Below are 22484 nucleotides of genomic sequence, written 5' to 3' on the forward strand. Positions count from 1 at the left end.
CTGACATATGTTGCTGTTCTTGAAGGTGAATCTGTGTAATTCAACATCAAAGACAGCAAAGCATGTAAGAAAGTTTCTAAACCTTGCGGAAGTTCTGCGGGACTGCCTGAAATGTGCCCAATACTTCTCAAGTTTTTCATCATATCCTGTGCAGTTTCTTTGCTATGCCCAAAACGATGATCAAATGCCTCATTCACTATACACGGTCCTAGTATACTTCTGTACACTCTGCTGTATTCAGTGTATGATCCTGCAGGCTGTGCGGTCTTCAGGGCTTGAACTCGGGAATTGATGTTAGGGGGTGTGTCTAAATATCAAGTATCAAAGGGCAGGGTAGTTATTCGGAATTGTCTATTTGCATTGATGTTGTTGTGTAGAACTAGCAACAAAGATTGCGAAAAATTAGTACTTAATTTCAAATAGTGTGACCTTGATCTTCGTGTGCTGTGTGATAATGTGATCAAGAGTGGTTGAACAACGGAAGTTGCTGGAGCCAACGTTTCCACAAGGTGACTGTTGCAAAAGCACGGGCTCCAGCGACACCTTAGTGGTACCACTGTTGGAGCACCTGTAGCCTCCATCTTGTGTAGAACCTTTGTCTTGCGAGGTGATAAAGTGTGGACTGGCTACTGTCTTTCTGCAGACGCCTTGAGGAAGAACTGCAAGGCCACGTACGGGGATCTACACATAGAGAGGTCTGCAAGGACGGAGGCAAGAGCTGCGCCCACTGTAGTTCAACCTTCAATCTTCTCTTCAACCGGAAGCTGGTGTGTCGGGAGTGCGGCCTCTTCGTGTGCCGAGACTGCGCCACATACGACTCTCGAGACCGGGGATGGTACTGTCGCCTCTGTGAACAGCAGAGGTAAGGGACTCCTACTTTCTACTTTTTGCTGGCTTACGAACAAGAAAACAAAATTAAAGATGAGAGGAACAAGCTGCATGCCAAGAAATTGAAGTGAAATAGCTTAAAGAGACATGAAAGAGACAAAACGATTTTTCCTGTATTGGTGATGTACCCTTTCACAATAACGAAAGCACATTTCTTGTCACAGAAAGATGCTCGGTAAGCGAGAAAACGTGGAAAATGAATATGCAGGTTGCGACGCCACAGTGAAGTTCCTGCACCAACTTGCTTTGTTTTGGTTTCTTGACATCATGGCTTTTGACGACGTTTTTCATGGCCTGCGCAGGTTTTAAATGGGGAAAATGAAGTACATTGTACTCTGCGGGGGCCAATGATTCAAGCTATCAAGTTTCAGCAAATTGTGTCGAGCCATTTTGGCAAAAACGCGAAAAAACACTTTGAAATCCATGACGTCAACCTGACAGAGTTTTGGGGCGAAACTTGAAAATGAAACGTTGAGCTTAATTTTCTCTTGTATTAATCAACTTATGATGGCAAAATTAACTACATTAGAGTTCTCAGAGAATAACTTGTCAGTATAATATGATTCATTGTTTCACTTTAGTGTCTCTTTTTAACAAGTGTGGTGTAACCATACTGCAAGTGTATTCAGTCAGTCGGACTGTGTTTATTTTTCAGCAAACAGATTCAATGGTGAAAATGGGGAGACGGCAAAAAAAGCTGCGGGTACTGTAGCTTGACTAAGCGCCGTCCACCCTGTAGGAGCTATGACAGGGTTAAACAAAAATACAAGAAAAAGCCAGTAATAATACAAGCAAAAAGCGAATTACATGACACGGTAAATATACAAGCAAAAAATGAATAATTGAAGCTCCTGGTTTACCAAATTAAAAATGAGCAGTGCCCCTTGTATCGCAAACTTGAGAATTGCAGTGTTTTTATGCGAGTTACCTTCCATAACATGGACACTGCTGTGTTGCTGCAGGAGCCCCTTTGCAGGGCTGCTCTCGCTTCTAATTGATTACAATGCTTTCTCTTGGCAGCCCCTCTTGTAGCACAGGAACTAGCAGCTGCTGAGTGTCCCCCCTCTCATACATTTCCACACTTGTTATGCTCAGAACATTAATATACAGCCTGGAAATTCAATAGCTACATGTGAAGTTCCCACCTTACAGTATTTATGGGTCTTGTGTAGCAGTTTTATACAGGACGGGGTAGTGTGCTTTACGACTTGCACACAGCTCTTCTATGCGTTGTCGAAAAAGGTACGTGTGGTCCTTGAAGATGGAATTAAACACTTCATGACAGGTTGTTGTATGCCTTGGCTTCACTGCTGCTCCAAAAGGTCTTGCAGCTGTTTTCTTTGAGCCATTGGAACATCAAATACGGCTGACTGTTGTACATGACGAATCATTGCAGTGCCATTGTTCTGGAACCACCATGTGACTTGCCTTGTACCATCAATCACAGTAGCACGATCTGTGGCCTTACGGGGATGTTTTGCAAAGTTTTTACTTTGAGAATTGTGAAATGAGCATTTGTAAATGAAGAATGATAGCCTCAATTGTGCTTCAGCACTGCACGTTCTGGCCTTACTTGACTGTTTTGCCAAGTGTTTACTTTGAGAATGGTAAAATGAGTATTTGTAAGTGAACAATGACTTTCTCTTCTTCAGGAGCCTGCGTGCACAGTCCTGTGAGTGGTTTTACGAAAACGTAAAGGTCAAATTCAACCATTTTGGAAGCACCAAGGTTCTGCTTTCCCTCTATGGCCCAAAGAAAACAGGCAAGTTTATCATTTTCAGTGTTACAAGGCCATCTTTTCCCGGTTTACCTGCTTTACAAAATGTGTAAGTGCTTGAGTTGCTATTTTCAGGATTGAACATGTTGGCATGGCTTTTGCAAGTACTCTTCTTCTACAGTTGTGCCAAGAGATCTTGCGTTAGAAGTGCCAAGTCAGTTCACTGTCAGTTGCATTAAAGGAATATCCATAAATGTCTCTCACTGCACTGTTTGCTACACCCCACAGCACAGGGATCAGTCATTGGTCAGCCTGTTTACGGCCCATATTGCAGCTGCAGTGAGCCACATTGATTCTTTGGTGGGCTCACATTGGTAGTGCTCTTTGTACTACTTGGGAAAGGAGGCACGTTGATGAGCTGTAAAAAATGCATGTTTGATACTGAGTGATGAGAATCTCCTTATTCCATGCTTAGTCTTGCTGGTTGCAATGTAGAGAGCGAGCGTGTAATCTTGAACGTGCCAATGTACTATAAGCCTTCAGATTTGGTACAATGCTATGTTATGACAACATACTTTTCTTCGTTCTGTTTTCAAATACAGTAGACTCTCGTTAAACGGAACCGAAGGGACCAGGAAAATGTGTTCCGTTAAACAGGAGTTCTGTTTACCGAGATATGAACAGGCATGTAGAATTCAAATATGAAACCAATCATATTAGGGTCAGTTGTGCCATTTAAGCAGCAGTTCCGTTTTAAGAGATTTCCATTTACTGAGAGAGTACTGTACTTTTCGAGTCTTCAATAATTTATGCAATGCATAAGCAAGCACAGACTTATCACTACTGCTTAAACAAAACTCACACTGTGATCGTGAAACTGTTTTTTTATGTACATTTTTATTAGGGGGAGCTTCTGCTTGCCTCTAGGCAGTCAACGTTCCATGATATGGAGTCATTGGATTTCAGATTTGAAGGTGTTCTTCATGATGTTTATTATTAGTAGATCTAAACTCTTGTACAAGTGTTCTTTTATTTGATGACTCCTGCAGATAAGGCATCTGATTTGGGAGCTACAGAGCAAGAAGAATCTGATGTTCAGCAGCATGTGGAATCTGTAATTGAGAGCCTCCTAGGCGAATCACTAGATTCTGCCTCTGTGAGTCGTCTCTACAGGCACCCTCTTTGTAAGTCTCTTTCCAAACTTCCGTGCAATTTGTTTTTTTGTGTGTGTGTGTGTGTGTGTGTGTTGTTTCATTTACCTGCTTTTATTATAGAGCATGTCTTTTGGACTTATGTTCAGTGTTTAAAAATTTTAAAACTCTTTGGCGGATACGCTAATTTTAATCTGAATCAAGGCATTTAACTAACAGTTCAGCTAGTTAAGTTTTTTACTACTTACATTACGGTGCATATTGCATTTTATGAATTATAGCCTGTGAGTTTGCAAGGCATACAGACTTCGAATGAACTTTGAGGATGCCAGTGATATTGAGATGCACCATTAAACTTTCACTGAAAATGCACCATTTTCCTGCACACCTTGAAAGGACACTACAGAAAAACATTAAATCAGTATAGACTACTAAATTATTCTTTGAGAACTTATATTGTTGTCATAACTTACATATTGAGAACTTGAGAACTTATATTGTTGCCAGTTTTGCTGTTGTAGGTTAATTATTAGAAGAAAAAATTAAGCACCTGATTGTGAGTTTGACGTCATTGTTTTCAATGTCTTTTTTTGTATTTTGGCCGCACAGACTCGATGAAATTTCTTGAAATTTCCCATGTTATCTGTTGCTCCCTTAAAACGCTATGTTATCTATATTTTTACCAGTAAAGAATTGTGAAGGTCGTAGCAGATGCTGTCAAAATTTCGATCTGAGTACACCTGGTGAAATTGCATACTACTATTTCTTCATTGTAATATCTTCCATAAATAATCAATCTGATAAAACCTTAACTAGTGCAACTTTGTTCATTTGCTGATTGCATGTTTTAGTTTGTCGTGCTAGCAATGTCTTACTTTTTTGGGCACTCCAATTCAATGATTACAGTTGTGATATCTGTCACTGGCAACTTTACTGAATTGTGTAGTGTTTAAGAAAAAAAAATCCATGGAGAAAATTAAGAACATTCACTAATTTATATCACTCGTATTTTCTGCTTTCTTCTCGCAGATGAAAAGACGTTTACTGATCACAGAGAAAGTCTATTGGAGGGTGTTTCTCAGTTTACGCGAGCCCTTCTCATTGCATTGCAGGGTGAGCATTAGGCCTTTCTTTATCCTATTTTCTTTAGCTTTTTGTCTGTTCTTTATACGTACTTTAGCATTTAAATACGATTTATGACTAGGATTGCCGCATGCTGCAGTAAGGCTTTTTGCTTGCGTGTTTATGCATGTGTATGTTGGCTGATCTATGGTGAAGAGAGAGAGAGAAATAACGTTTATTTGCACCGTGTCACTTTTATCTTACATCAGGTACTATTGAATACCACGTTTCTGGGTGCTAGACTATCCCAGTTTCATGCACAATAAATTGAAAGTCAGTGTCATCTGATGTGATACCACTCAAACATTTTATTCCACTGGAATTTTTAAAATGGTGGTCCCATCTGTCATCACCAAATTGAAAATGCAGTGTTCTCCATAGCTACCATTCCAACCTGCCACAATGATCTAGTGGTTATGGCGCTCGACTGCTGACCTGAAGGTTGCAGAATCGAATCCCGGCCACGGCGGCTGCATTTTCAATGGAGGCAAAAATGCTTGAGGCCCGTATACTTGGATTTAGGTGCACGTTTAAGAACTCCAGGTGGTCGAAATTTCCGGACCCTCCACTAAGGCGTCCCTCATAATCATATTGTGGTTTTGGGACGTTAAACCCCAACGTTATATTATTATAGCTACCATTCCATTGCAGTGGACTGTGCTTGCTTTTAACGGGCATTGCCTCAGGCAGCACCCACTTAGGGTACTTATATGATAGATGGAACTGGTAAGTAGAAGATGAAAATATGGCCTTATACATCGTATCCTACATGTAATATTGCGGCTGTGTGTAAAATTTGAGTCTAGATAGTCCAGTCGGGAAGAGTGAGCACTTACGACGCATGTAATGTTTGTTCTCTGAACACCAGCTAAGGGACAGCAGAACATTTAGTGATAGCATTCGTGATTTAACACTACATGTTCGTATAATCCCATGTAAGATGTGTTCTCATCTTTTTTTTCCCTTGTTTTTTTTTTTCCTTTTTCCATTTGCGTATATTCTGGTCATGTTGACGGTACATGAGAATTTGCTGCAACTGTCAATACATGGTGTGGCTTGTTACAGAAGATTTCCTAGGTAAATTCTGTAAACCTTAGTTTTCCACTCTATGGATTTAGTGTTATGATGGTGACAGTGGTAACACTGGAGATACAGGCAGTGTGCAAAGCTGCAACTCAAGAAGTGTGTGGACCCTTTTTTATCTCTTGTTGCAAGGCATATTTTAAGAGCTGTTTTAAAGTTGCTTTACAGCAAACATTTTTGAAAGTGTTTTGTCTTAAAATTCTAAAATCCTCTTATTTTAGTTCGGCAAGGTAAAGCAAACTCTAGCAGCTCGTGCGCAGACTTGCTTTCATTTTTCATTGCATAGCTTTACTGGCCTCTAGAACTTTACACAACAATTGTAGTCTGTGATTTTGTGAGAGAACGCCAGTACACTTGCTTCCACAAAAGATTGTCTAGCCCCCTCCATGTTATTCTTTATTTAGCTTCACAGAAATGTGATGAAATTATGGCAGCTGAACAGAAAAAAACCACAAGCTGTCCATATAATCAGTCACTTCACCTTCAGATAATTCTTAAACTAAAATAACTGATTAGATTAAGTGTAGCGTCATGTACAGTGTTCGTGTGTGTACATTGGCACAGTGAGACTTTGTCTCTCGATGTGAACGCAGGAAAACAGTGTGAAGGAGACCTGACACCTACAAGCACGCATGCCAGGCTCAAGGAGCTGATATTTAATCTCACTAAGGATGTGGATGCTCTTCCCGCCCTGCAGGTAGGCTGGGTTCTGTGCCTTTCCCGTATACGTAACTGGGAGCTCTTATTATTAGCCTTTGCAAAGAAATGCTGAACTGCTTTGCACAGACAATGACTGAAAACTGGACAGCTGATTGACTTCCTGTTTGCTTATCTTGGAATGTCCTGTGTTGTTGGGGATTGAACGACCTGAGCAAATTGAGCAGAAATATATACAAGCTCGGGCTTTTGAGCTTTGTGTTTGCTTTTCAGCTGAACTACTCTTCATACTTTTGTCAAGTGGTCCCACTCTTCCATTTTTATCCCATTCATATCAAATGCCTAACCAGTCGCACTAATTAAAAGCCCCTAAATTTCTAACATTCATATATTAAGGACAATTTTCGAGTATCCTTATGGTGGCAGGGAGACTGGCTGATTATATTGATTCGTACAATCTTGCCCTTTATCTGCACTCATTTAAAGCTCACCCAAGTCATTCTCTTTCAAGGAGGAATGCAAGCCAAAAACGAAAGATGCATCTGCCTCTTCTGATGCTTCGGGCAGTGAAGATGGCGACGATGTTGTTTGCGACACTTATGAGGAGCTTCTCGTTGTTGCTGTCATCAATAAGGTACATTGAATATTCACTTTCTCAAGTAATACTGTGCGTTCATTGCATAAGACATTTGCATTTTTGATTATTCCTGTAGGCTGTTGAAATGGCTCAACGTAAGTACGCGACGGACGGTTCAACTGGTGATTTGAAAAATGCCTGCGAGCCTGACATCATCAGGACAGCGAAGAAAGGTGAGAAATACCACGAAACAATGGGCCTCGCTATGCAGGAAGCTCAAGGGACCTTCAGAATCTATCTTGTTATTTGTTACAATAGTGCAAAGATGAGTAATAGTCACAGAAAGAATATAATCCTAGTATGTCTAGGAATAGTTAATAGGCATTTGTAACAGTTCTTACAGTAGTTCATGTCTTGCACTGAGGGACGCAATTCTGAAAAAATGAAATTGCTTGAAATAGCCAGCTGGTCAGTTTCATTTGCAGACGCAGTAAAACCTAATTGATATTTCTTTTCTGTAGTTCCATGAAAAAGGTCATATGTATCTGGTCCTGCGAACATCGTGAATGAATGAATTTGTGGGTAAATAAACAAAAACGAGCATCCAAGGAGCAAGGAGTCTGTCGGCTTGGCGCAGGGATTGTGCCAATGTAACGAAGTAACATGGAAAATGCAGTGAGAAGCACATCAGTTTGAGAAATGCATTAGTTGTAGAAATAATCAGTTGCCCATAACAGCACTGCAGTGTCAAGTGACTTTCATGCAAACCTCTGCATTCACTGGTGCTTTGTCACAAGTGCTTCACTGAAGTTTAATAAGTATACGTTTCTATTTTGCACCTTGTTTGCAGATCATATTGATGTTGGCTGCCAATCTGACATCCCGTTGTCAGACTCTGGACAGGAAGAGGAAGAGTTCACGGAGGAAACTGAGTCTGACGAGTTCTTCTGGTCACGTGTCAAGGAGGACCCGTTTAAATATATCGTGAGTTCTTGGCATACTGTGTGCCTGAATTGTGAAGCTTCTGTTGAAGATTCGAAGTTTAGTTTGGTACGGAACTGAAAACTGCTATAGTGGCTTTCCTTTAATTGACTGTGTCATACCTCGTGTAATTGTTCTATTTACCATGTGCTATACGAAACTAGTGTTCCTGTTGTTGGCTTTTAAAGTACAGATAAACTGAAAACTGCATCATTGTAATGCTTCTATGACATCTGAGAGAAAGAATGAAAGCATGTCATCCCAGGGTCTCTGAGGCAAAGGCAAAATTCATGTGGCTCATGACAGCACGTCCTTCAAAGCATATTCGCAACTTTTAATGTGCACGCTTTTTTTGTCTACAGATTGAGGAGAAAATTGAGGAGGAAATAACTGAGGCTTACACGGAATCGGACGACGACAGGACTAGACCTCTTTCTGACCCCGAGGAATGCACCAGCAGTTCTCGCATGCAAGTTCCCTTCACCCTGGATTTGTCTCGAGAGCATAGGGTAGGCACATTTCAATTGTGCTTTTGTTTGTTGCTTTTGCTTTATAGGATAAATTTTGTATTATCTTTTACACGCATTCTCTTACCTAGTTGCTGGTTATTAACTTGGATGTCGCCTTCCATGAATGTGAACTTGCAAAGTAATGTTTGGTACATTTCCAGTGTTGTAAGTAAGATGAGACACAGTAAAAAAAGGGGGGGGAGAGGGGACCATGCTTTACTAGTACAGCCGCAGAATGACACTACTTTTATAGCTTCCAGCAGTAATGCCAGGGTGACAGTAGGCATCATGTGTGCGTGACGATATTGACAACAAAACATAGACACAACCACGAGTGCTCTTTGCTAAAAAGATTCTAAGTAGACAGACAAATATGTATGTTCTGATGTAAACAAAAATATATTAAATGGAGAATGTAACACATGGCTTCCTTTTTACATTTCTGCAGGTTCCCTTTCCAGAGATGGGTGTGGACATTGTCACTCCCTATGCCTTGGACTCGGATGAGGAAGAGCTGGAAGGAGATGATGTCGACGGCCATGAGGGCAGTGTCAAAGGCAGTGATGATACGCCAGCTCGTATCTGGACAACATGTGTGCAGGATTGGGAGGACAACTGGTTATTTCGACAGCGCAAGCGCAACGCTGCCCTTGGTGCCTTCAGGGGTGGTCGCTACGCTGCCTACTACGACCCCATCAACATGGTCATTCCTAATCCCTCAGATGATTGTGGACGGGTACGATTGGGAAGCAAGTAAGGACCAGTGTTTCTTCAACACGAGACCTTCTGTTTGCTTAGAATTCCTATCTAGTCACCCCAAATTTAATGGGGTAGCCAAGCAAGTGCTGTTTTCCCAGATGTTGGTCACTGCTATGGGATTAAGCCTCTTGCTATATAGCACATCATTAGTCTGACACTTTTTCAACACTTGACACCAATGCTTATAGAACTGCACGCAAGTGCAGAATGGTTGGAGTCCAATGTGTGCAAGTTGTTGCGCTCAAGTGATAAACATCTGTGCAGGTGTTCAGGTGTACATGAGGCTGTGGTTGAGAGGCAATGTATTTGTATACTGTTCATGAAATTTGGCTTCTGTAGGGCCCCTTTTAGTTCCTGGCTGCAAGAAGACAGTTTTTTAGATGCGAAGCAGCTTTTTTACGGGACTGTGTCTGTCCTTCCCTCACGTGTCTGCTCCCCACTGCACATTCGCCAACTCTCCCCCCTCTCCTTGAGGGAGCGCGAGGAGGTGTGAGGAGGTGGCCTCACCTCTGCCTCCATTTCTCCTGTCCCGTTTCTCTCTCTCTGCCACAGCTGTGCACTCAAATATAATGTGGCGCGCGCACGCTCCCGTTGCACTCGCCTTCACAATGGTGCTATAGACGCTTGCGAAGCTGAAGGTAAATTGCAACGCCGGCAAGCGTTGCACTCTCCTTCGCAACGGCGCCATGACCGCTCGCAAAGCTGAACGTAAGCGGCAACGCCAGCAAGCGAATCTCGAAGCTGCGAGGCAGCGCGAAGCCGAAGCGCAACGGAAACATCGAGCTGGTAACATAAGCCGTACACAACATATACACAACTCCACGCACAAATCAAACATACACGGAAACATACAAATGGTACAACAATGAGAACACAAGTGAACGCCCAGCGCTGCTTCGCATGCCCACATGGTTCCCTTTAGTGGGAGATGGTGTAATTTCTTTTTTCATCGTTATTTTGTGTAAAAATTAAGTGTGTGTGGATCTGCTTCTCTAAAAGTAAACCAGTAACATGCATATGAGCACAATGTGTCGACACATGTGCCTTTTCCGGTGTCCTTCTCTGCATTTATATGCTCCATCTTAATTTGATCTTTATTGTGAAAGTGGTATGAGAAAAAAATGAGCGTAGAACTTGAGGTACACCGCATTGGTCTCAACGTAGTGCTGACCTTGGCTGTTAAGTACTGGCTTTAATGTGATTTGTAATTTCTGTTCCAGGGACCTTGATGAACTTTCAGAAATGTCTGAGAAGCTCTCTGTTGGCTCTTTAGAATTGTCTAGTGCATCGGACTCTGAAGAGGACTTGGGTGCAAATGAAGTTTTTGATAAGGAGCCCACGATAGTAGCCGCCATCAATGGTAACGGCAAGGGTGCCGCAGAGCCACGGAAATCTGTAGATGCTCCGGTAAAAGCAGTCATTCTATTTCTTAGTCACGCTTACTTCTAAAAAGTTATTTTTGCAGCCTCTGAAATAACTTTAATCGCCTTGTTTCTGATATTTTAAGTTTGTTGGTTCTTTTATGTGCAGACCAATTGGAAGTACAAGTCACTTGTAGAGGATGAAAAAGATAACAAGAGTTTTCCAAAGCCACAGCTAAGAGCCTCGCTGCAAATGGTGCAAGACTACAAGAGTTCTGGGAGGCCATTGACATCAACGCCAAAAAAGGACAAGAAAGAGCATGTTTCAGCTGCCAAGATAATATTGAAACAGTTGAGGATACCCGCCTACTCTGAACCTGGTGCAAGAAAGCAGTGCAAGGACCCTACACTGCGCTTCAGTTTGCAGCCAGAAGCCGAGACCACTTTGCATTGTGGAAAGATTGCCAAGTTTGTTTGTGAGGTGTCAACACCCAAGCTTCTGGGCAAGTATCATTGTTTTTTGGGGGCCCATGGGAAGAGGCTGTATTTTTTATGTTTGGCAATGCTTTTTTAGGTGTTGCCTGGTTTCGAGGCAAAGATCAGCTGGTGCCAAACGACCACTGTCGGATTACTAGGATCCGTGGGAAAGAATACGTCTTGGAGCTTTACAATGTCGGCAAAAGTGATGAAGGCACCTACTCTGCTGTTGCATACACCGACAAAGACGAGGTCTGGTGCGACTTTGCCTTGGCTGTAAGAGGTATGTACCTTTCCTTGATCCTCGCGTCCTTGTATGGCACAAATTGCCAATTTGTGAAGATGTACTGAGCCATATTATGCATGTACTAAATGCCTGTGTGTACACCCGTGTGTGTGTGTGAAAAGATCGTTCAACTCTCCGTTGTTTTTGTAAGGACTTTCGTTTTATAGAGACTGGGTATTAACTGCTACTAATAACCCACGTGCGTCTTCTTCGTTATAATGTAGTGCAAAGAAAAGTGCACACAGACAAGAAGATACAGTACATGTGCGGACTGTCATCCTTGACATTACGTTTATAATATGAACCTATACCAGCTCACTCAGTTCACTGCTTGTGTCTTTTCGTTATTTTTCTATAGTAAGTTCGTGCTGTTTATTTGAATGTGCATCCATACCAACCAACTCTTATGTAATTGGGAAGATTCCATGGGGGGGGGGGGGGGGGGAACCACAAGAGATTTGATATGGCAATAAAGTGTCACTATTCAGTGTTCCGAATAGAACAAGGTTTGCCGTACCCCTGTGTTTGTTATATGCCGCGGAATTCTGTTCAAAGGAGTTTGAAGGAACCAAGAAAATCTGTGTCTTGTCAGAAGTTCACCCTAAAGGTTGTTATAAATGAAATGTATTAAGTGCTTTCAGTTGACTTGAGTACTACTAAAATCAAAAAGGTGCATGTAAAGAAAAGGAATCCACTGCGCTCGCATGATTGAAGTTACCCGATTTATGTCTACGAAGGTTTAGCTTGATCAGTTTCATATTTATGGTTGTGTCATTGTCTTTCCATTCTCATGGTGAAAACTGTCTCTGAGGATGTGACACAGTGTTGCCATCTTATGCTGCAGCTACGAGCCGTGCCACAAACGCACCCGACTTCACGGTGGCTCCGCACATAGTGGAGTTGACTGGAGATTCCTGGGTGCAAATTTCATGCACCGTGAGTGGTTACCCTGAGCCACGAGTTTGGTTCCTACGGGATGACCTACCCCTTCCTGACAGTGAAGAGGAAAGGTTCTGTGTAGGTGAGTGGGGCCTCTCTGATTTTGCAGCACATCAAAAATTTTGGCGGGAACCATCTCGACATGACCGTTGACATTAATGCTCTTTGCAGTGCCCTATTTTATAGATGCATTTGGCTAATAGCGACATCGTGACTGTAGTATCAATGTCATATTCTTTTGTGTTCTAGTACCTGAACAATCTATAATGCCCATAGTTGTGCATACAATTTATAAAGCACTTGTGATTTATCTACTCGCTCAGGGTGTAGTCAGTGTCATTAGCAATATTGTCATAAGTCAACACTGTACCTGGTAAGTTTGGTTAAATTTGTTTAGGCGAAGGTCTCAAGTTCCTCATCGGACACTGACCTTGCAAAATGCGGCGTTCGGTACAAGAACCCACATGACCTTGTAAAAGTACGATAAAAATTAGGTTTTTTAAAAATTAGAATCTAACACAGGTACTCTGTGGGGCAGTCAAGTATTCTACTACAGAGCCACACCAGCGCTTGGAACTGCTTTGAAAAAACACTCTATACAGTCTTCATGTTGGGCCGCGAGCCACATTAACAGATGTTATATTGCATAGCACGAGAATAGAATCACACCAGATGTTGCACCATGTGCATTGCGTTACGAGTGGGTGTTTGAAAGCCGCTAACCCATAACAAAGGGCTGAGCTATAATTTTATCAGCAGCAGCGGCCACATCATCGTCAAACAGTGCAGCTATACACATGACCTCAAGCTCTGATGACGACGACGATGATGATGATTAAATTGCCACATCGGATGGCCTTCGCTTTTGAGTCGCCTTGGGCAAAACATATGAGATCCTGTGAGTTTTTTAGGTACAGTGGTGAAACATGATGACATTATGTGCGAATTACATTCAATTTAACCGTGGTTATCTTGGATGAGTTATTCTCTGCATGTTTCTACTTCTACTCTGACAAGTGCAAGTCTCTCTTTTCACCTCTTCTTCTCTCTTTCTCTCCCCATTTTCCTGACTGCCGCTGACTGATGCCTAGCCTTTGCTCACCATTGGATGTGTGTACGTTGCCATCCTTTCTATGCTTACTGTTCAGTGTTCATTGCTGCTCTGTGTTCGCACACACAGCTCCCGCAAAGCTTTAGAAGATGGGAAACGTGAGAAGTGCTGTATTCACAATGTGGGCATGCAACCTGGAATTGAGACACGTGCTGAAGAGTTGGATTTGTGCAGTTCACATACTAATTCATCTCTCAATCTCTGTGATGCAAGGGTGTTCAGCTTTTTAAAACAAATTGTTTTCGAGATCTAAGAACTTCCGTGACTTGCTTTTCACACCATTCACTTACAACTGTACATTCTTTTTAATTAGCGAAAGAGTTCCTCCTATCATGTTTATGGTTAAATCTGAAATTTGGGCTAGTTGGTTTTTACTTGAATGGTATATATTATAGCGGAACAAAACATCTAGTGGTCGTCCTGTGTGCAACTTTCTGTGTCCCTGTTTTGTTCCGCTATAATATGTATTCATGTTTATGGCTTATTAGAGTCAGGGTGTTGAAACGAACCCGGACAGAGTACCATGCCTGAACAGGAATTTGGGCCAGAACTGAACCCGAACCAATATTCTTCGAATATGCCTGAACCCGATCAAACATCACGCGAGAAAAAAATATTGTTTATTGGCTTGGAACAAAGCACTTCAAATTATAAGCGACAAAGTTATTGCAATCTTCACGGAGGGACTGATATAAATGCAGACTCATCTAAGCGATTCTGATATGCCAGTGCTGTTGTTCAGATGACCTGAGTGTCTGAACAAACACGTCGGAAGTCACTTGTGCAAAATAGTTAGGGTATCCTCCATTGAGTAAGCTTCGTGTAGCTCTTATGCAGCCTATCAATTCACTGGCTCGATTTCGACACAACAATTTATCATTTCACCAATCTCAACATGTTTGCATTCCTTCAAAGTGATGCATGATTCCATAGACTTTAACACAGCGAGCACTGCACTTCACACTAGATACATACATGATGTACTGGTCTTACTTTTGTTATTAATTTCAATGTAATCACATTGAAACTGCCGTGTCACATGTGGTGTGCATGTATCAAATTATATATGTTGCTACATAGTTTTGATGCTGAACCGACTGTATGAAACTCTTCATTTTATTTTATTTCACTCAATATTTGGTGGTTCTTTGCTCTAACATTTCTACTCGATCTGGCCTGAGGATTCACTCTTCATACACCCATTTGAGTTCCTACTGCCTTACCTGCTCTCAGTACAACTGGTGATGGAAATAAATGTGGGCATGGGGGAGCTGATGGTTGGATGCATTGAAAATCAGTATAGGCTTGCCTTGCAGCACAATGCTTGTAATATGGCCGTGTTTATGAGTATGTCTGCTGTAGCTGTTCTCACTGAATTTCAAATATTTATGTAAAAACGTCAGTCGCTGTTTTAAACCTGCCAACACACTGATTTCGTCCACCTCCTGGCAAAACTTGATGTGCCTTGCACTCAGTTCAACACATGATTGGAAATGAAAAGGAAAAGAAATGGAAAATTTCAAAATACAAGTCCTGGTCAATTTACGAATGCAGTCACTTGCGCAGGGTTGCCTAGAGTGTTTCAGCTTGGTACATTTAAGTAATTTGCAGTGTGTTAATGATAACTTTGCTGTTCCAAACTGCATTGTGAACCAGTTCAGTGTTGCTGAATGGTTCATGAAAAGTTAGATTTTTTTGTTCTTCAATCTAGAACTTAACCAGAGTGAAATAGAGCGCCCTAGCACAAACCGAACTCATATTTTTTTTTTTTCAGTACAGTGCCCTGATTGGAGTGTTGTACCGAGTGTCGTGCAGTAGTGTAAAATTGTACTGTATATTACATTACTCCTGTTTGCTTTCAGTGATAGGCTAAGATGTGCTCCTACATATAAAAGTTGAACAATGGTGTGATACGTGAGTTATCAGCTGAAAAATCTAGCCGGCTTACTTATCCTTTCATTCCTTATGCATATTTTCTTGCTACTTTCATGCCTTATATAGAAGCACTTGCTATTACAGATATTTGGTGCGCTTAAAATCACTTGTGGGATTTTATTAATCAGCATTATTGATGACTTTACTGGTGTTTTAGTAGTATATAGAAGCTTAAATAGATGAAATTGCACTTTAGGGGTGGCTTCTTGGTACATTTTGAGTTGTGTTTGAATACTGATAAACATTATTCAATAAAAAAAAAATGGTGATAAATGTGCTGCATTGCTTTGCTTTCTTCTGCAATAGAGAACAAAGGCTATGGGGAATGGTGTTTGAGGATGCAAAGCCCCACACCTGAAGATGAGGCCAAATATATTGCTGTGGCTGGAAACAGTGCTGGCAGAGCTCATAGCTCAATCTCCTTCCGCCTGTGTGAGTTCGTGCTTTCTTTATTTTTCCAGATTTATTTGAGAATTACGTCCACTTTCTCTATAGGGCTTCAACCTAAGAATAACTGTAAGTTCCGCACACAGCTGCTACTGTTCTACCCAGCAAAAATTTGCATGGAAATACCATGCAATCGCAGTTGCCTATTTACATGTAGTAGAGCACGTCTCGTGTAGTTTAAGTAGATGGCTTTCCCATACAGGCATGTGTTCGTGTTGCTAGTTTTCGGTCACAAACTTGGACTTTCTCGCTTCACTGCTCAGCCAAACATAACATTTTAACAAGGGACAATCAACTTCTTATTCATAACTTGTAGCATTTACATCAGCGGTGAAAAAGTATTTATGGTTATAATGGAAACCACCAAGCACGACTCTCTGGCACAGATGAATGGCAGGTGCTCCACAGTACTGCGGGTGGAGTTTGTATTTATTCTTACATTGGGACAGACTACAAGTTTCAGCAAACCCTGTTAGTCGGATAAAGCGAGGGAAGTAAATGGCATTTTCGTTTCCTCCGTTTGTTTCAGCTGATCTGAAGGTGAAGCCAGCTTCCAAGCGACCAGTCAAAGCATCCGGTTCTCACGTAAATAATCGCCAACCTTCAAAGAGCACCGTGGAAAAGGCAGAATCTGAAGGAGTAAGACTTTCTTGTCCCAAGTTCGGTAGCCTTCAGTTTGGACATTTAGGGTTGCATCTTTTTATGAACATATAGTCTACACTAAGTTCGAATTAAATTGCTACAGGGATGTAAATGAATTGTGTTTTTTTCTTTTTTTTTTTTAAATTTTACGATGTTCTCGTGCAGAAGCAGTAGTCTACTACTTAAGCAGCAATATCTATTCATATCCTGTCAATTGCAATCGTAAGAGGTCTGTGTAGTTTGCTTGTTTGTGCAGAGCAAACAGTACAAATTGAAATTTGATGTAGATCTGACCCACTAGCACTGTTAACCTGCTTGTTACCTAACATGTCACCATTGGCCAGTGGCGTGCAGTTTTTAAAAGACAACATTAAAGTGTTTTGGCCATGACAAAGGTTCAAGAGAGGTTTGATAAGTACCTAGCTTGAAAGGTTTTGATGAGTGAAGTATAAGAAAAATTTGGAATTGAGAAGGTATTCTGCTTAAGCAGTAATTTGTAACTCTGTTTATGAACAAAGTGAATGAAAAATATTCATAGCTTTGTGCAATAAGTTGTCTATTGTGACTGTACTTGTTCTAAGCATCTTGTGAAACTTTTAGTTAACATATTTTACTTTACCAGTGAATTTTCTGGTGAATTTTGCTTAGAACACCTTGTTGCTGCATAATCTTTCAGACACCATGCTTAGTTTGCCATTAAAAAAAAATTATTGTTACATAAATTATTGTAAGAATCGGTATGTCTTCTTCCAACTTGGTCGATAGATCAATTTTTTGTAGAGTGCAGTTGAATATATAACTAATTTGGCTGCTTCATACGATGTACAGCTCTCCAAGCTTTTGATAGTTTTGTGAGAGGTACATGCAAGTCAGTGCCATGTAATAGAGCGTGCATATGAAATTGGCCTCTGCAAACAGTTATGTGCATCCTCCAATGTAAGAACTATCGGACAAGCTGTTTTTTCCAACTCAATGGCATTTCTATGAATAATCCCTTTGGTTCTTGTCAGTTGGCATTGTCACGAGAGCATAAACTTGTAGATCTGTACATCACTTTGTGTTGTATCATTCTGCAATGCTTCTACTATCTCTTGCTGTTCCGTAGAACTTGCATAACAGGTGCTTCATTAACTGTAATGGTGGTGGCCTGTAGTGTACGATAAATTTTCTGCATAAGGTTGCGTTGAGTTTTCATTTCTTTTCCACATTTGTACTGTACCAAGTATATAGCAAAGGAGAATTTAAAGGGGCCCTCCAACACTATTCGACCCCCCATTTTTCACTTGCGGGTTGCGTAGAGTGATGACTGGGGATAATTTTAGCATAGGTCTAAGCATAGATATCAAATGATTTAGCATTTTAATTGCACAAAAAGGTCGCTACATCGCTGCTGACCGCATCAGTGCGTAGTGACGCTCACCAGAACTATCGTGGGCGGGAATAAGGACGATGCATGCCAGCCTATAATTGGATAAACATAACGTTAGAAATGATCGTGGCGAGGCATCAAAGTTGAAGATACTTCTGGGTTTAACTTTTCTGTGCTTTTTCAATGCACTCCAAATCGACGCTGTCGCAACAAAAAAGATCACTACAACCACAAAGCACGACAGAAGCGCTGGCTGCCATTTCACCTCTGGTTTTTTTGCCTGCACCGGTCGGATGTCCATACGAAATGCTTCTCCCTCTTCCCTCTTTTTTGTATCAGTGCGTTTGCGAGCTGCCCCTTTCCGCACATGCAGTAGGCTCTTGATTGTTGTTGAAGCGGTGCAAGTAATCCTATTCGTTGAATGACCTTGTAATTCGTTGGGCTGCTCACCGAACAACCCATGTAGGAGCGACTGTGTTTCACTGCCCTTGCCGCTCCACAAATTCCCTTCTCAGAATGAGAGGAGGGGATGACATGGAATGTTGTTGTAAGGAACAGCAGACAAAGCCTTACCAGCCTCTCTTCGAAACAGTAGCACCCGCTCAAGTTGTGACAAGTCGGGCGTCAGGCATCACATTCGTTACTATGGCAACGATGTGAACAATATGTTAGAAAGGACAAGCAACATTGGTGTGCAAGCTTCCCCTACGTAGGAGCTTTCAGCTCATTTCATTGGGGCTCTCTGAAACGTCACAGGGTGAGTGAAATGTGGTCATGTGATCCCACGAAAATCAAGTTGAGGGTAGGCATTTTTTTTCTTGTATTTTGAATTTTCTAGATTGAATAACTTCGGACTGCGTGCCTCTATCGCAGCCATTGCACTAACCTGTCCGTACTTCAGTCTACGCAACCCACGAGTAAAAAATGGGCTGTTGAAGAGTGTTGCAGGGCCCCTTTGAGTACACCAGAGGCAAAGTTAAGCCATTAATCTACTAGCCTGAAATATTATGTGATGGAAAATGGTCTAAATTGCAAGCAAGTGACATTGTTGCTGTTAGAACGGCAGGAATGAGTGGTCATTGTTGCGTGCAATGTTTGCGTACGTTTATCTCAGCACTGGAGCTTAATAAGAGTAGGGTATGGCAGATGAAGATTATACATGTGACCTATGCTATGCAAACGCATCTGTTCATGCCTCTGTATGTAGCACTGCATATCTGCACATTTAGGCCAAGCTTCTTTCCTTGTGCATTATTGCTAGCGATTACATTGGACTAGTGCTAACTGGGTGGTCTGTTTAAAGTAAGCACGAGCCAACAAATTCTTCCACTGCCCTCATTTTTCATTCATGAAGGTGATGCTTGTTAGCTAAAGAAGTGTTGCATCAGAACTGCTGGCTATTTGTTTTATAAAATGTAAAAGAAATGTTTAGCTTGAAGAACCTATGTGTATTTGCAAGCAGTACTATTGCGTCGCGAGCGAATATTATATGTTCATGCATCTAAAACCGGAACCCGCCATGGTGGTCTAGGGGTTATGGTGCTCGACTGCTGACCCGCATGTCGCAGGATCGAGTCCCGGCCGCATTTTCGATGGAGGCAAAAATGGTTGAGGCCCGTGTGTTTAGATTTAGGTGCACGTTAAAGAACACCAGATGGTCAAAATTTCCGGAGCCCTCCACTACGGCGTCTGTCATAACCAAATCGTGGTTTTGGGATCTTAAACCCCAACAATTATCTAAAACTTAGTTGTAATATTCAATAGGGCTGTTATATTCAGGTTTTCTAGGTAAAGCTTCACAGTGCTTGACAGCTAATTTGAAAGTTAGTTATTGTTAAATTTGTTCTGCTTATGTCAAAAGAATTTCATATCTGGTTTTCCCAGATGTGAACTGTATTGCTGATTCCTTTCATTGTCACAGTCTTTTACAACTGGATTTACTAACACAAGGCTTATGTGCAAGGGCAAATGATGTCAGGAAAAATTGATGCAGTGGAACAAGTAGTTTCTCTTTTTTTTGTTTTTTCAGTTGTAGCCATAGAAACCTCTTCAAGAACAGGTTAGCTGTACTGCTGCTTTATATTATGCTTCATAATTATTGTGCCATCACCTGTTTTACCAGCAACGAAAACAGTGGAGTACCTTCGCCACATGTATAATAATTTGGTATTTTAAATGTAACATATTGTACCTAGGGAATTTTACCCAGTATTTTTAATAAATAATTACGAAATCAATATCTGCCTTAATTGTGTCAAGAATAATGAGCCGGCTGTTCTCTCTCACTTGCTTATTGGTTCAGCTTGCACTTGTTTAAGGGCTACTCACTGGTGGTCATCTGCATGCCTGCTTTTGTTGCTGCATCTTGTGGTGGCTGTTTTGTGTCTTGCTTGTGGTGCGGCCTTTTTCCCATGGGCTTTGTAGTTATGCACTAACCTCGCACGGTTTTGGAATCCCGTGTGGCAGAAGCTGCCAGTCGGGCGGCAACCACCTGTGGTCGTACAGCGCACATGGGCTGAGCGCCAGGCAGCGATGCAGCCTGCTAAGGTAAAGCTGACTTGGTGCTATTAACACCTCGGCGGTTTTTGTCTTGTGGTGTGTGTCTGGGTGTGTATAGTATATTGGCTTTTTGTACGGGGTGCCTGTGGAAAGTGGGTCTTGAACTTAACATGCAAGTAATTGGGACTTGGTGTGCGAGAAAACTAATTGCTGGAATGCATTTAGCATTGCTGCTTGAGGTTGTGGCGTTACTGTGGAGTTTAAGGTTTTGGTAAGAGCCTGTGTGAGAGTGTTTCTACAATACCGGAAACACCAATTGGAGCAGACAGGCTCTGTTGGCAGCACCTCATGATACTGTGATGCTGTGTTTGACCATTATGCACTAGACACATTTGTGCAAATATCGCTCTCTTTGCTGGAGTTTAAGAAGCTGGAAATGCCTTCATAGAGGCTATAACCTCACACACATTCTTTACCTTAGGAGGTAGGTACAACATAGCATATTTACTCAATTCTGACATGCCTTTAGTCTTGTCTTGCAGCTTGGTTTGAAGACCACAGAAAAGCAAAATTATGCTATACTACCTATTTAGTTGCAGAAATTTTTCGTTCTGTTTGCAGAAGTATTGTGCAAGCGAGATTTTTTTTTTCTTCATTGTAAATGTCTGTGCTAGTTTTGCACATGGGCTGTTGTGCTTTTGCATCAGTTGCTAGACAGTCAGGAAGCAGTGACATGCACATTGGATCTTGCCCACCAATCACACTGATTGCCTCTTTGATGGATGGGCTCTCAAATCTGAAATCAACATCTCAAGTTCGGGCACATTCCAGAGTGACGCAGAGCTGTGAAAAATGTCGTAGAGGGTTGCTGCAAGTTTGCCTACCTAGAGTTACTGTATATGCTACCTTTAGGTAGCAGAAGGAAAGAAGTGGAAATTTTTTTAAGGGCTCGTTTTTCTTTGTTATACACAATATTAATGAGAACTAACAGACAATAATGCCAAGGAAAGTATAGGGGACATTATTAGTAGTAAATGTAATGTAAATGTGAAGAAAGAAAAGTGGACGAAACGATAGCTTGCCGCGGGCAGGGACCGAACCTGCGGCCTTCGAATAACGCGTCCGATGCTCTACCAACTGAGCTACCGCGGCGGCGATCCCCCCGTCCACTTTATGGGGTATATATGTGTATTTAAACGTGGGAGCGTCAGTCGGCGCCGCCAGTAGCCATGACGGCGAGTGTGGAACACTCTTTTTCTGCCTGTTGGCATCACGTAGCACGTGAACTTATTACGAGCTGGCAGCTGACCAATCTGCAACTCTGCAACTCTGCTTTAGGTAGCAGAGTTACGCATCTGTCCTCCAAACGCCGCTAGCAACCATGCATTGTGGAGAATCTGACGCTCGGGCTAGTTTTTGTACTTCTCGACGCCGCGGCGGCAGCGAACTGAATTAACATCTGTCATCGACAGCCAATGTTTATCGCCAGTCTTCGACACGCCTGACATGTTAATCGGCGACATGGTAGGCATGTTGCCTGCAAAAACGAAGTGCGACTTCACCGCATAGCTGTGGTAGCTAGCCGGACCTATGTGCAACTCTGCTACCTAAAGGTAGCTTATACAGTAACTCTATGCCTACCTATAGTTTTTTTAATGTGCTCCCACTACTTTTTAGATTAGGATTTTTGCACTTTGACCTTGTCTGAATGTGTGCGTTGTGATAGGGAATTGAACCCGCAACCACGTGCTCGGCAGCATAGTGTCATAGTCTGAGCCATTGGAGTGAATTTTGATCGTATCTTCAGTTCACAAATTCGACGCAGTCTAATCCAAACCCAGGCTACCATGACAGTCCCGTCATGGTGTCACACACTCTTAAGTGCTACCCACATGAGTTGTTACCGGATTTTGCATTAGAAACATGTGTTTTTTTTTTAAACACTCATTTTATTGAAGGTGGGCTAGCTGTAGC

The 22484-nt window shown here is 41.8% G+C and overlaps 1 protein-coding gene across 3 annotated transcripts in view; it reads left to right on the top strand.

The window, feature by feature from the left end:
• Window positions 1-22484, top strand: part of LOC119388120 (uncharacterized) — a 96779-nt gene that overhangs the window by 59027 nt on the left and 15268 nt on the right. The window contains exons 3-19 of one of the 3 annotated variants that reach the window (XM_049413824.1): window positions 644-862; window positions 2541-2650; window positions 3655-3789; window positions 4786-4869; window positions 6555-6658; window positions 7130-7252; window positions 7332-7428; window positions 8046-8179; window positions 8539-8685; window positions 9134-9438; window positions 10665-10851; window positions 10975-11308; window positions 11380-11565; window positions 12413-12589; window positions 15860-15985; window positions 16530-16639; window positions 20457-20558. In XM_049413824.1, coding sequence (XP_049269781.1) covers window positions 644-862; window positions 2541-2650; window positions 3655-3789; window positions 4786-4869; window positions 6555-6658; window positions 7130-7252; window positions 7332-7428; window positions 8046-8179; window positions 8539-8685; window positions 9134-9438; window positions 10665-10851; window positions 10975-11308; window positions 11380-11565; window positions 12413-12589; window positions 15860-15985; window positions 16530-16639; window positions 20457-20558 — 2680 coding nt within the window. The remainder of the gene's footprint in view (window positions 1-643; window positions 863-2540; window positions 2651-3654; window positions 3790-4785; window positions 4870-6554; window positions 6659-7129; window positions 7253-7331; window positions 7429-8045; window positions 8180-8538; window positions 8686-9133; window positions 9439-10664; window positions 10852-10974; window positions 11309-11379; window positions 11566-12412; window positions 12590-15859; window positions 15986-16529; window positions 16640-20456; window positions 20559-22484) is intronic. The other 2 variants (XM_037655755.2, XM_037655762.2) reach the window with 2 other exon arrangements.

Source organism: Rhipicephalus sanguineus, chromosome 3, assembly GCF_013339695.2.
Source record: "Rhipicephalus sanguineus isolate Rsan-2018 chromosome 3, BIME_Rsan_1.4, whole genome shotgun sequence".
Taxonomy (NCBI): Eukaryota; Metazoa; Arthropoda; class Arachnida; order Ixodida; family Ixodidae; genus Rhipicephalus; species Rhipicephalus sanguineus.